Source organism: Eriocheir sinensis, chromosome 15 (assembly GCF_024679095.1).
Source record: "Eriocheir sinensis breed Jianghai 21 chromosome 15, ASM2467909v1, whole genome shotgun sequence".
NCBI lineage: Eukaryota > Metazoa > Arthropoda > Malacostraca > Decapoda > Varunidae > Eriocheir > Eriocheir sinensis.
The window spans coordinates 4,810,081-4,825,210 of record NC_066523.1 but is presented as its reverse complement, the minus strand read 5'-3'; the positions used below and the strand labels follow the sequence as shown (position 1 = coordinate 4,825,210).

The following is a 15,130-nucleotide window of genomic DNA, read 5'->3' as shown; positions in this document are numbered from 1 at the left end:
TCACAGTAAAATATTGGTAGTTCTAGTTAAATTGTCCTATTTCACATAATAGAAAAATATATGCTTTTCCATTCTATAAAATGGATATCATTTTGGCCATCACTAAGACAAACTCCTTTCCTATTGTTCTCCATCTCCCACTGTCTGATGTTATGGTGCGACATCTCATAACTGGCGGCTTTGGTGGAGTCGCATGGGGATTTTCCCTATGAACACTGCTGCCACGTTTCCCAAGCCGGCAATGCATAACCTCAGTTATTTATGTAAAAGGCATGCCCTATAAGATAAACATGTATTTAGACTTTTGCTCTAAGCATTACAATATATGAAAAAGTAGTAAACTTATTATACATAAGATATTTTTACGCCAATAAAGGAAACAAGGCATACATAATTTACAGTGTTGCTAAAAAGATATTGCCATTTTTTATTGGCTTTCATCATAGTTCTGGGGTGGTAGGTATTTTCAGTTATATTTAGAATGTAAAGTGAAGGAATATAAGTAAAAATAAGCTGATTTCTTAATAATAAGAAAAAAATACATGAAGCCACTCATGAGCAACAACACTTGACAATGACCCAGCCCAACCCCGTCACCCGGGCAGAGCTTTCGGATGCCAGTTCTCAAAAAATGCTGCCACATATTATTGGCTTTGATTGTAGTTCTGAGTTGGGCAAGTACTTTCACAACTATATTTTGAATATAATGTGAAGGAATAGCAGTAAAAATAAGCCATTTTTTAATAAAACAACACACACACACACACACACACACACACACACAGAGAGAGAGAGAGAGAGAGAGAGAGAGAGAGAGAGAGAGAGAGAGAGAGTATCGTGGGCTCGGGAAATGTGGCAGCAGTGATCATTGGGGAAATCCCCGTGCAACTTCACCAAAGCCGCCAGCTAAGAGATGTCACATCATAGTGTGCTCCATCCTGCTCTAACATGCTCTAATTTCATCTTACCACTTTGTCCTATACAATTCCTTCAGTGCCACTCTGACACTGTTAGTACATCTGTTAAAAGTTCTGTGTATTATTTGATTTGATATATTTTTTGTTCTTAATCACAATGAAAATATCTTCAACATTTGTCTGTTCCCTAATCCATGATGCTCACATCCTGTCTTTTCCATTTTTTTTATTTGTTCCAGGATTTTTCTCCATCCTCTTTTTAGCTTTCTATATCTTCTTTGAAGTACCATGTTTCTGAAGCATATGTTTGGGGTAGCAGGATGCACTGATTGTACACTTTTCTCTTCAAGGAGCATGGCAGGGTGTTATTCAGGACATTAGTACTACAATAAAAAGCACTCCATCCCATTCCTATTTCTGATATGTCTTATGGGCTGGGTTTGCACTAATTGTTTTTCCTAGATATGTTTATTCACTAACTCGTTTTTTTTTTTTTTTTCTGATCATTGTGTTGTCTTGGCAACTGAATATTTAATATTACCCTTGGTTTCTTCATATTCATCTTAAGGGAAGGATCCACCACCCTATTTTAAGAAATTAGTTGAAAAATGTCAAAATTAAGTTAAACGCTCTGGCATGACCGTCTATGCGTAAGCTCTCAAATGGTATAGTATTTCCATTTGAAACTTGCCGGTGGGGTGTAGGCCTATGCGAGTCAGCCCCGCCCCACATCCCTGCTACACACACTCAAGACTTCTTGCTTCCTCTCGTATGTCAGCTATTTACGACCTTTAAATGAATTTAATTGAATAATTGGTTAACCTAATAAGGTCATATAGTGTTAAGATTGTTTAGTTTTTAGGATAATAACAAAGATTTTGTATAAATATCACAACACTTGGCAACAGTCATCCCCTGGAGGAAAGTTCCCGCGAGGGAGCAAGGCATTGGAGATATAGATAGCTGATAGATAGCTTGGTCTCATGGTGCCTTTTCCCATTCTCAACTTTTCAGAATGATAAATTGCATATTTTGCCATGCTTGAATTGTAAAATTAGTCAGTATATACCATTATCTTTTACAGTCCCTTTCCTCCCTTTCTCTCTCATTCTTTTCATTATTTTTACATCAGTAACAAACAGATTAGTGTAACTAAATATCCTTTCCCACCATGTTATTTATTTAAATTTCTCCAAATCTCAAAAACTTTTGACAGTCTTGCGAGGATCTTTGATTTCCAAACTTCTCTCTTATGGATTCTGTTTCTCTCTCTGTACTTCCATAACTAGTCTCCTTTTAAGCCAGTCTGTTTCTACTTAGGTAGACATACACCTCTATTAAACAAACTGTACTAGCCTTTCTATTGCAATGACTATTATTCATTACTCCACCCAGCTCTTTCAAAAATGACCCTCACAGTAGAAATTACATAACTCAAGGCTGAAATCCTTATTGTATACTAATGTGAAGAAAAATTTGGGAATAAATGTTGTATTAAAGGAAATAACAACAAAAAATAGATTGGATTCATAATCTATGTTCATTTGGGTCATGGATCATGAAAAGTTAACAAATAGGCCACTCACAATCTTTTTAGTTTGCTTATCAATTTTGAAAATGAGAGCTTTATCTTAACACTTTGTTTCAGTATTTTAAGATATATAGGGCTGTATTATGATTCAAACCCGAGAAGTTTCAGGTCCCTACAAAGGTCGGTCTAGGGGTCATATTACAAGTCCAATTCAAGAAGTTTCGGGTCCCTACATAACTATCCCGAACTGTGTAGGGACCTGAAACTTCTCGGATTGGAGTTGTAGTATGGCCCTTAAACCAACATTTGTAGGGACTTGAAACTTCTCGTATTTGACTTGTAATATGGCCCATAGTTGTTTGAATGTTAATAATTCACATATGTTTATTTGTATGTTATAACTATGCATGCTGTTTGGAATCTAGTACTGAATATTAAGTGAAATAAACCATTGCTATAGTATTTTCCCGCCATGAACAGGAGTTACTCATTATGAAATTAATTCTCAAACTAGCATCATCACACACAACAGGAATCCCAAAACAGTGCGAACCAGTCGTGGTCCATCAATTGATAGCACTGGAAGTCGTGACATTGATGATGATGATGATGATGATGATGAAAATAAGTTAGATAATGAAGAGCCAAGGCATTGGGTTTATGGAATGAAAGAAGGAACTATTCTTCAAGCCAAGGTAAGGTGCCCTTAAAATTGCCTTGTAAAACTGTATGAGTGTGTAAATATATTGTAAGTAGCTTGTAATAATTAATTGAAATTGAATGACCTAGGAGATGGATGGGTGTAATAAAAGACTGCCCAAGTTTGTATTGGTAAAGAGCATGTTAAATAATTGCTCCCATAGAAGAGCTTTGACACCAGATTTATTAATAAAGACTGTATTGGCTATTAATTTACCTCTTTGCTGATTGAGACCCCTCGGATGTGTCTCCATGGAAACAGCGACACTTTATTCTTTGTTACCAGCTTTTTTTACAGCTTCAGTGTTGCCTACCACAGCACCGTGTATGTAGAACACTTATTTTTATGATCAGAAATCAAAATATCCACACCTTCAGAAATAATACCCATCTAACATGAAATTAAATTATACTAGATATGCTAGAAAGCAAAATAGAAATAAATGAAATATTCAGGAGACAAAACATCTTGGGCTGCCTTCTGGACTGGACTTCTAGCATTCACAAGGTAGATGCAGGCTCACATACATTCAACACTTGGTGATCATATTTACCATAAATCAACACAAACGTTAAAACTACAAACGATGGGTATAGTCAAGCCATTTCAAATAGTCCGTTGAGGCGTTGACTTTTGTGGGTCCTTTCCTCCCCTCTGCTCTGCCACACAGTTCCAACACATATTTTGCCTCTCATATGTTACCTATAGGTAACATATGAGAAGAAGAGATAGGTGTTGGGACTGTGTGGCAGAGCTGAGTGGAGGAAAGGACCTGCAGAAGCCAACGCCTCAACAGACTATTTGAAATGGTTTGACTATAGTACATATATTTTACTGGAGGCTCGGAGCTTGTTCAGGGCTTGATAAGGAGGTCAGAGGTCATTCGCATTAAGATAGCTCTCAACATCCTCAGCGAGACTCTTGACATACTTCTTGTCTCTCTTTAGGAGAGCACATTGTTTTCTTGCATTTGGAAGCCAGTTTTTAAATTTTTTTTATAAGATATACAGTAGAGCCCCACTTAGCACGAGATCAATTAGCGCAAACCGCAATTAGCGCGAGCCACAATCTACCAAGAAAAAAAATGATTAGCGCAAAAGCCTCAGTTAGCGCGAGCAGCCACCACGACTGAGTTTTGAAAATTGCGCCAAGCTGCCATGATGCACGGTGGCCTGGGTGGCCTGCTGCTTGCCTCACACCACAACACAGCCCCCCGCCACCACTTCCCACTTGGTCCCAGTCTCTCATGCTCTCTACCGTCGTCCTGCCCCCCCTGGCCCCCCTCGGAGGCTGCCTGCCTCACCTGCCACCTCTTGCTGGAGGCGGTGCATAGCTTGCCGCCCATGTGGCGCTGCAGCAGCCACTGTCACACTCCGTGTCCCGGCCCCGCCGCTGCCTCCGCCGCCATCCTCGGGGCATCGCCACGGGCGTGAGCTTCGCCGTGTAGGCCCCGCGGGGAGTCACTATTACCTGCCGCGGCGGGGCAGATGAGGCAAGGCGTCACTATTGATTGAGTGGCCACCGTCATCGTAACACGCTCGATAATAACGAGTGTGATGTCGTCCTGGCCGGGCACGATGCCCACACCCTGCCCACCAAACCTTTGTTAGGGCCGAACTCTTGTCACACCCACTTGCTGCCACCGCTAACGCCGCCGACACCTTGGGCCGCAAGAGTCACCATCACGGCTCGATAACTGATGACTGTGTATTTTGAGTAATTATCAAACCCAAAAGTCAGACCCACGTGTGCACCGAATAATTTTTTTCATATTGGTTACTTTATTCAATTAGCGCGAATTCAGTTAGCGCGACCGCGTTCATCCACCTTATTCTTGTGCTAAATGGGGCTCTACTGTATATAAATCAAGAAAAAAATAATATACTTTTTTCCCCTCAAAAAAAAATCCTACAAAGAATTTCATTACTTATGCTTGTAGATATACAGTCGTCCCTCAAATAGTACGGTTTCCAATAGTACGGTTTCGGTTTTATACGGATTGTCATGGAAGAATTTTTTTAGGATTTTTTAATTTCCCGCTCGTCGCACAAAGTAGCCATGGTGTGAGTGGCAACACTGTTCTACCAAAACACCTGCTGCTGAAAGTACCCCAAAGCGTTCGAGAAAGGTGTTCACCTTGCAGAAGAATTCAGATTTAAGAGAAGTTACGTTTTGGGATGAGTTACATTGCGGTAGGGAGAGCATACCACGTGAATGAGAGCAGTGTTCATTGTATCTATCATAGTGTAAAAGAAATTCTTGCCGCAGTAAATGCCAATGTTCCAAGAGTGCTGCTATGGTAACGGCGTCTCACTCGCAGCAAAATGGGGTATGCTGATCTTCCTGATGCAATGGAAGCATGTATGTGTTTGTTTGGGCCGCCATATTTCCTGATGACATCATCACAGCACAGAGGTCTTCCACCTCTTAAATCCGGGAGTGTAATGGAAGTGCCAAGTTGGCAACTCGTGCTGCCACATCACGCATTTGAGAACACTCGGGATGTACCGAGAGTCGCAATTCCCTCTCTCAAACACAGCCCAGGAGTGTTTCTAGGGGGGGCACTAATTTTACATGGATTTTCGGATAGTGCGGGGGTCCTGAGCCCCTAACCCCCGTACTTTTTGAGGGACAACAGTATAGAGCAAAAATTCGGCTACGAAATTTACATCTTACGCTTTCTTTTAGAGGTAAAACTTTTAAGATACGTTCAGAACTTTTGAAGTTGTTTCGCATTACAGTACTGTCTCCAGGATTGCGAGTTTCAAGTTTACGATTCACTGAGTTTGCGATAAGGACTCCAAAAATTTGATTTTTATTGAAAACTGAAATTGCGATATGACCCGAAAGGAAAAGGAAAAAGCTGCTAAAACCGGGTTTTTTCACACCTTGTTGTGGTCCTTGACTCCCATTCTTGCTCTTACCCACCCTCTGGGTCTTTCCATTGGCCGCGGGAAGCACGGTGAGTGGGATCCAGGCAGCTAGGCGCATGTGTGCGAGCAGCCCCGCCTTGTTTCAACTACAGCCACCTCTTGATTAACATGAGTTTAAACAACACGTTTTTGATTTAACACTAGTTTATATTTAAGGAGATACGATTAACTAATGTGATATTTTCGATTTAACGCGCGTTATATCGATGACGTCATGCGCACCCATGCTACTTCTGGCAGGAACCGCGCTGAGACGCTCTGTTTCTCTTCACTCTGGAATACACTGCATTTTCACCTCCACTATGGCACCCAAGCGTCCTTCCTACTCCTCACAGGAAAGTGCTGCCAAGAAATCAAGAAAGACACTCACCATTGAAAAGAAGTTGGAAGTTTTGGATTGGTATGCTGGGGAAGAAAAGACCTCTGTGATAGTGAAAGTGACTTTTTCAAGCTTTGAAATCAGTGTTAGTGGTGAAGACAGTGACATCAACAACATTGAACTCACACCCCTCGTCTTATCAGGAAGGCTGAGCCCCATTATTGTGCAACCTCAGTTTGGTGGCCATCCTGTAGCTCAACCTCATTACGGTGATGGTGGAAGTGATACTCAGGCCCCTGAAGATGCATCCCACCACCCTTCAGGGTTATCAAGTTGAAAACATGAGGGTAATGAAGGGGGTTTGTAATGGGGTCGAGTGCATGGAGGGGGAGGGCAGCTGCCAAACGTACGCAGCGCTGCGAACACGAGCTTGCTCTGACCTAAAAGTTATTGCGCTTCACCACATCTCCACGGAAACACCACATGACGTTGAGACTTCAGGTTTGAGGCAGATTGAAGAGGAAGGATGGATTAAGCGAATGCTTATAAATCTAAAGCTACTGGCTTAGGTTGAGCTGTGAAATTGATAATAGAAAGTGACCAATTTTCGGGAGAGTGTCAGAACGTCAGAACGCGGTGTGAGGAGGGACAGTGGCCAACGCAAGTGTCGAGTGTTGAAAGTGAAGTACAAATGTAAATAAAATGAGAACGTGTGTTTTTGTTGTTTCTGTAACCTACTAATGTATTAATAATGTGTTTTTTTAAGGTTAGAGTAACAAAATCCCCAAAATAGGCAGACTTACCCAGTGTCCAGGAACGTAACCCCCCCTATTACTATTGTTTCTTACGGGGAAATTATGTTTAAATAACGCGATTTTGAATAACACGACATCTCCAGGAACGTAAACGTCGTGATAATCAAGAGGTGACTGTATACATATAATATCCGGATCACTCTCCCTTAAATAATCAGTTAGTTCAATTTTCTTTGATACAAGACTATCTATGTTTGTGTATGCAATCTTTAAACCTTTCTTCTTTTCTCCCTTTTTTTCCCCTCTTTCTATCAACACCCTTACTCCCTCTTTTCGCCTCCTATCCACCACTTCATCAGTTTTTCGTTCTTCATTCTCCCTAAAAATATTCTTCTTTTCATCTGACCTTTCATCATTTCTTTTTTTTTCTTCATTTATCATTTCCTTTACTTTCATTCATTCATCCTCTGACATATTCCTCCTCACATATATTTGCTTATATTGTTCAGAGTTGTTTAGTTTCCACGACCTATTTAGTATGGTTTCTGTTGCCATTTGGGTCCTTAGCTTTATCTTTAATGGTCTGTTTTTTCCTTTCTTGTATCTTCCCAATCTAGTTATTTCATCTACTTCTTCAAACTTTTCCTCCTCTTCAGTATTCATTTTCACATTAATTTGTATAGGTAAATGGTTTTAATTTTCAAACAAATCTGTTTCCAAAGAGTCTAGGAATTGATTAAGTTTGATGATTGGGCTCCACTAACATATTTTTCTTTTTATTTATTTACATTTATTTATTGCATCATTAGGGATTATTCATGCAGTTTGGTAGCCTTATAAGGAAATTGCTCTGCTGTCAGGCATATAGTGTCTGAGTGAGCCTGATGTACAGCACCAGTCACACTCTTAATATAATCTCATGAATATTTTTACTGTACAGAAAAAGTGCCTGTAAAAATAGATTTTTTTTTTCACATAGTAATCTTTATAAATTACAGGAGGATGGTACACCACCTGATCTGCCTGATGGATTTTACACCTTACCTGGCCTAGAGCCAGGAACATTTACTCTTCGGAAACGCAGATACCGGAACATCAAAACTTTGGGTAAATTTTGCTTGTTGTTTTTGTTATTGCTGTCTATTTTACTGTTCAAAATGTTGAACTAGTTTATCCCCCTTGTATTTTTTGATACTGTTGATGTTAACTTAATACTTAAATGCTTTTTTTTGTTCTTGCAGTACCCTCTCAAGTTTCGCGCTTGCTTCGTTCTGAGGGTATAGCGCTAAACTCACGGATCGCAGAGCTCGGAGTATTGAAAACACTGAAAAAGCACTAATTTGTTCTGGCTTATGAAGAAGCTGACTTTTTCCACACTTTACTCCCTTGTTATCTCAAAATACGTACTGTGTAAATAAGAAGGAAATGTGAAGAGAGAACGGGTTGTTTTGAAGCTGCAGCTAAAGGCGGTTGGCTGCCTGACAATTGTCTGACAATTCTGAAAACACGCTTATGATTCGCCGAGTCCGATGGCGTCACCGACGGCGCTCATCCAATCAGAGGCCTCTAACTATGATGAAATTAAAGCTTTGTGAATCTGAAGTCAACGTTGATAGTTAAATCATTGTTCATAGCTTTTACCACGGGTCATTAGCGCGCATCCCTGTGAATCTCACCCCAGCACGTGTGAACACGGTCACCCAACCGCTAGTTTCTCGGGAATTTTATTCAGAGATTCAAAGTCAGCTACATTTCACGTGAAACTTATCAAAATTTTAGTCAGAAACTCAGCCACCTGCATGTTGGTTATTTTCTTGTGAGGGCTGTGAGTTGTGGTCACAAGAAGAAGAGTGTATCAGCTGATCGGTTCAGTAGCTGTCCGCATGTTTATTCCAGTACCACAATGAGTTCCACGAACCTAGATAAGCTTGGAGTAATCAGGTTGAGCAGACCTTGGACTTAAGTCTTGTCCAAACGTAGCCACTTCCTCATCGTGTCTAGGTCCTCACTGCTAAGTTCTCGTAGCATTTAACGGTAACAAGCTGTAACACACCCTCCTTTTGTCTCCGACCTCACCACTCACGAACCAATGAATGCTTTCTTTTCTTTTTTTTCTTTTTCTTCAAACACCACATAGCAAACTCTGCAATGTCTGGATCCATTGTTTGTTTTGCTTTTCAGCTGATATATCCCAGAATGCAACAGTTCTTCATGCGACCAAACTTGAGGATGAATTTGAGGCAGAAAATTGTCATGAGATAATTTTGGTGGAAAATTCCCAAGAAACTAGCTTGCGTGACTGCGCCTTAAAGCTGCTGGTGTCACAGTGGGCCTTTCTCCCCCAACCGTGTTGGCGATAGGGGCGATCGGCAACTCCAACTTTTCTGGGTGTGCATCACACACGTCCAAGTTCGGTTGTCCATATTCACAACGTAAACAATTAGTCGCCCTGTATCAATTAAATTGTAAACAAAGCAGCTTTGCCAGTCCACTTTACGAGTTTCCTGGTTGGCCATTTTCCACTGTTCCTCACTCAGCCACTGCTGTCGTCTGTTTGTTTACATACAGCCGCGTGGTTGCTCATACTCCCAACCGTTTTCCATCTGTATGGACAACCGACAATTCTCTCCCAGTTGGGCACACGGACAACCTCAGTAGCCAGTAGCCCCAATGGTTGAAGGAAAACGGCCAGTGTGACACTGCCTAAAGAAATCGCGCGTGACGCTGACGGTAGGTAGACGTGACCCGTACATCATCATGTTACATGTCAAAGGAGTGCGAAACTCGGGGTGATAATGCACGAAAGTCGGGATGATAAGAATTTAGGATTGACAATGCTGTATTCAGTTTTCTTGATGTCAAATGGTAGTGTCAGGAAATTGGGTAGGACTGAAGTGTGTGTAATCATCGGTTTGGAATGGTGGCGTCACCCAGGCCATGTATCCCAGGGCCAGCCTCAAATGCACTCTAGTCTATAACTTGAACTCAGTGGAAAGTACCTCCTAGTAGACAGTTGTCCAGATGCTCAAGTGTGGTGCTGTATGTATAGCCAATATGGTCTGTTTGAGAGGGAAACTATTGATCAGAGGCTGCAGCATAACTGAATCTCCCTCCATCCATCTCACTGACCTCAGCCCGTGGAACTTGCCTGTTCAGGAAGCAAGATTTTTTTCAGAAACTGGTTCATTTTTTGTTCAGAAAATATATTCTGGAACTGATTTGTTTTAGATGAGTCGTTTGATAACCGAGGTTCCACTGTATAGTGTCCATGCAGTCAACATGCCATTTGATGCATTTGTCCATCCTGTTAACCTGTTTCCTGGCACTGGTATATTATACTTCTTGCCATCCTCATTTTACCTTTTTTCACAATATTCAGTATCTAGATAGTTTACATCAATGTATATTATAGTTAGCCCTCATGTGATCATTGATAGCAGCACTCCATTGTAACTCGTGAATTAATATCTTTATTTCTATGATGATTTTTGTAGTATAAGTTTCATGTACATTTTCTCAAATAGATGACCATCTTTTAGGTATTTCAGCACACTGGCACTTCAGTCATTATTTTCTAGCAATATCTGAACTATTGTATTTATTTTGATGAATCTTGGCAGGTATTGGAGGTTTCCAAGTTCGAGCTAGGGGTAAAAAAGATGAAGAAAAAGCCCGAGAGGAAGCTCTTCTGGATCCACAAGTTTTAGAGCTAAGAAGGAAAAGGAGTAATTGGAGAACTAAGAAGAAAATCAAGCTCCTGGAGAAATTCCCATCTTATATTCAGGTTTGTTGATATTTCTTACAGGGAATTCAAACTTTCTCTAGCCACATTCAATTTCTTTTTGTTGATATTTCTTACTGAGAATCCAAACTTTCTTTAGCCACATCCTGGGTGTTGCCCTTTCCCCACCTTCATTCCTTCCTTCCTTCCCCCCCTAAACACTGCCCCCCCCCCCATCTCTCTTGCTCACTTTATTTATTTATTTATTTATATATTTTTTTTTTTTCAGGAGGCTTTCTTTGGTAGAAATCTGATGGATACAAGTAATCTAGAGGAAGAAATGAAGCAGATCGTTGGCCTGGATGAAGAACTAGATGAGGATGTACTAGAGATGCAGAAAGCAAAATCTGCCATTACACTATCAAAGGTTAGCAGTGTTCTTGTCCATTCATTTTTCTGTAACTCCATACAGTAGTGCCATGATTTATGCTGGTACTTGCTTCTGAGAACTTCCATGTATATCAAGGAATGAACAAATGAAATAATGTACTTATGAGAGTTGATCTAATTGGTTACAATTAAACCTTTACCAAAACAAATACAGTGGACCCCCAAAACTAATGATCTCATAATTGCCAACTTCACTAATCAAAATTAGGCAAGTTTATCCCCCAAAATTTAAGAATCTTTGAAGTGTCCCAAAAATTAAGAATGGCAGCATGAGGCATAGTTTCTCTCTTTCTAGATAGATAGAAGAAATAGATACATGGATTGACATATAAATGGAAAGATAGAGTGAGAGGGTGTGTACATGCATGCGTGTATCTTGTATGCGTGAAGGAGGGAGGAAGGGTCTCCCTTATTCTTATTTACCGCCTTTCTTGAATTCCTAATCATCGCAGCCTGTATTATTTTTTCAATTTATTTATTTATTTGTGTATGCTGCCATGCGTGTGTGTATTTACATAGTTGCATTTACCAAGTTTTTGTATATGAGAGAGGAGCTATGTTCGTGCTGTCCCATGTCTCTCTACTATAATCCAACTTGGGCTTAAATTCATGAATCATCTTTGCAGGAACCACATTTTTTTTCCAGGCTGTTCCAGGCCTCCACCAGTCTTTGGAAAGCTGTTCTTCTTTATGTCTCATCTACAGGCTTCCTTTTTCATCTTTCTTCCATGACCTCTTGATTCTTTTGCATCCTATATTGTTTGATCTTCTTTGTCCACTTTCTCAATCCCACTCATACCCTATATACTGCAATCAGAGCTCTCTCCCTCCTCTGTTCCAGTGTGGGTAGGTTTAGCCGCTTCAATCTCTTCATATGTAAATCTTTTAGTCCTGGAACCATCTTTGTTGCTGCCCTCTGAATCCTTTCTACTTTCCTTATATTTGTCTTTGTACTTGGTGACCATACCATTGCTGCGTAATCCAACCTTGGAGGTATTGTGGTAACAATCAGTTTTTCATCATTTCCTCATCTCATGTATTGAAAAGCAATTTATATATTTTTCACCAGGTTGTATGTTTCACCTACAATTCTGTTTATTTGTTTCTCTGGTGACAAATTATCCGATACAGTTACTCCCAGGTCCTTTTCCACTGATGTTTTCTTAATCGACTTATACGCCTGGTCGACTTGTATGCCGCAATTCAAGGTATGTGATTTTTTTTCTTTTGCCAGGATGAACTCCAGTTGATTCAGGCTGCACAAAACAAGCAGCAGCATGGCCATGACAAATTGCTTGACACTGCGAGCCTTCAGGACACGAAATGCTTAGGACCTCACCAAATAAAGTCCGAGGATGCAGGAGATTCCAAGAAGCGGGAAAGGAAGGACACTGATGATAAAAAAGAAAAAGATCATAAGGTAATGATAATTCATCTGTTTTATCACAGAGACATTGCAGTGATATAGAAATAAAGTTTTGGTCTGCACATTTTGATTTGTAATAGTTATCCATAGGACAGTAAACCCAAGTTATTCACTGCCTCCCCATTGGTTGGTTCCCATATTTGCTGTTTTTTGGGGGAAATTAATAAAAATATCACAAGACTAAGTCATGGGATACATGCTAGTGTTTGATGTCTGCCATCTCCATTAGGCCAATTTTTAAGAGTTAGTCAAACCCAATTTCTAACATCTTGTCAGTTGCATAATTTTTATGAATTATATTAGGCACCTTTAATTTTGTCTTTTAAGTAACCTTCCCTTATAAACAGCTTATTTGGCACCATATTACCTTGGTAGTTGCAAAGTCTTGATCAAATATCCCAATCGATCAATCAAAGAAGAGAGTGCAAAAGCAAACTATGATATAAAAAGGCTATAAATTGCTCATTGCACATAGAGGACAGAGGAATTATCAAAAGCATGGTAAATTAATTTTGGAGAAATTTCTCAATGCTCTCCTTTTTAAATTTTGCAAGTTGTAGGGAAAAGGATATGCAGATGAAGAAAGCTGTTCATAGTACTTATATTACATGTTTCTAGTGATAAATACTGGTGAAGAAGGCTTTCTCTTCATAGTAGTGATGTTAGTCTGTGTGAGTATGTGTATGTATGTATAAAGTGTGTATGTGTGAATAAGTGTATTTACATAGTTTACATAGTTGATATGAAAAAAATGAGCTATGCTTGTGGTGTCCTGTCTCTGAGTCTCAGTGTGTCAAACCATTGATTTATGCATCTATTGGGAAACCTGTATATCTTGATATTTTTTTATCATTTAGCAATTCTCAACCTCTCTCATGTCCTCTTGTTGCTCCCCTATCTCAGTTAGAACAGAGTACACTCAACCCTCGATTTGCCGGACTAAAAGGGGGGAAGGCTTGTCCGGGAATGGCAAATGTCCGGCAATGGAAAATGTCCGCTTACCCCCTTGCCCTTTACCCTATGTTTACGAAACACAACCCACCCCCAACACAACTCGCCCTGTAACTCCTATACTGTCCTATATTACATATTATTACTATAACATAATACACATAAATTGCATATATATAAAATACACATACTATATCCACATTAAGCACGATCAGTACTAGTGTACAGCAAGACTGCAGGTACGTGTAGTGCCAGTTAAGTGCCATCTAGTGCCAGTGCTGCCCCATCTACTGCCTGATTTGACTTTTTTGTTTTTTTTTTGTTTTTTTTTTTTTTTCCCCCACGGACTCTTTTTTTTTTTTTTTTTTTTTTTCAATCCGAGTCCGCAAATCAAATCGTGTATGTCAATTTCCTTTATCACCTTCAATACTGCAATCATGTTACACACACACACACACACAAAAAAAAAAAAAAAAAAAACGAGAAGAAGAACATAAGAAAGCTGGAGAGTGCAGAGAGTGGCAACTAAGATGGTACCGGAACTTAGAGATCGGACTTATGAGGAGAGACTCAATAGCATGGAACTTGATTCCATCAAATTTGTTTAGCTGAAAACTTTCTATTGATGTATTGTGATATTGCTGTATTTGTTTTTCATTATGTTTTTGCTATGCTTGACTTTGAAGGCCTGCTATCTCTTTCTTCAGTAATATACACCATTCTGGCATAAAATCTTAGTAAAGTTCATAACGTATCCTCTGTTTTATTCTCAATCTGTTTTGAAAGATAATTTCACAAGCTTTTATAAAAGTAAAAAACATTGTTTTTTTCTTGTTCTACTGTAATTCACTCTGGCTCAATATCTTTTCAGGAAGAAGAAATGGCAGAAGAAGATGAAAACAATGAAGCTATTGATGCCATTTTTGCTCAGGGTGGAGACATCACTGACATATTTATGCATGACATAATAAGTGGTTCAATGAAAGATGATGATGCTAATTTAACAGGAGATGAAGACATTTCACAAGACACTATTGACATTCCAAGTGGTAGTGGCAATGGAACCAAATTAACAGATATTCTTGGCCCAGGCTTTAATTTAGACGATGTTGCTGATATTATGAAAAATTTACCTGAGGATGGAGCTGAAGATAGTCAAGACTCAACGCTCTCAACAACTATACCTCCAGCATCTACTATAGGCACAGTTGAGGGTGAAGGATCTGCCTGTGCAGATAGTGAAACAAGTGTCAGTAGTACTCCAACTGAGTCTCCTGCCACTCAGACTTCAAGTAACCTCTCTGTAAGTAAAGAATCTACTGTAGCTCCAACATCATCAGGGCCTATTACACTCCCAGCAGCTTCAACTCTACGTCCCAATCAACCACCGGTTGCTCCTCTGGGCTCTTTGCCATCATCAGGCTCTG

At 39.9% G+C, this 15,130-nt stretch overlaps 1 protein-coding gene across 11 annotated transcripts in view; it reads left to right on the top strand.

Moving 5' to 3' along the window:
• Positions 1–15,130, top strand: part of LOC126998800 (histone-lysine N-methyltransferase 2C-like) — a 121,327-nt gene that overhangs the window by 39,937 nt on the left and 66,260 nt on the right. For 9 of the 11 annotated variants that reach the window (XM_050860856.1, XM_050860864.1, XM_050860863.1 and 6 more), the window contains exons 19-24: positions 2,963–3,143; positions 8,154–8,262; positions 10,776–10,939; positions 11,166–11,303; positions 12,561–12,746; positions 14,575–15,130. The exon at positions 14,575–15,130 is cut by the window's right edge and continues 486 nt beyond it. In XM_050860856.1, coding sequence (XP_050716813.1) covers positions 2,963–3,143; positions 8,154–8,262; positions 10,776–10,939; positions 11,166–11,303; positions 12,561–12,746; positions 14,575–15,130 — 1,334 coding nt within the window. The remainder of the gene's footprint in view (positions 1–2,962; positions 3,144–8,153; positions 8,263–10,775; positions 10,940–11,165; positions 11,304–12,560; positions 12,747–14,574) is intronic. The other 2 variants (XM_050860857.1, XM_050860862.1) reach the window with 2 other exon arrangements.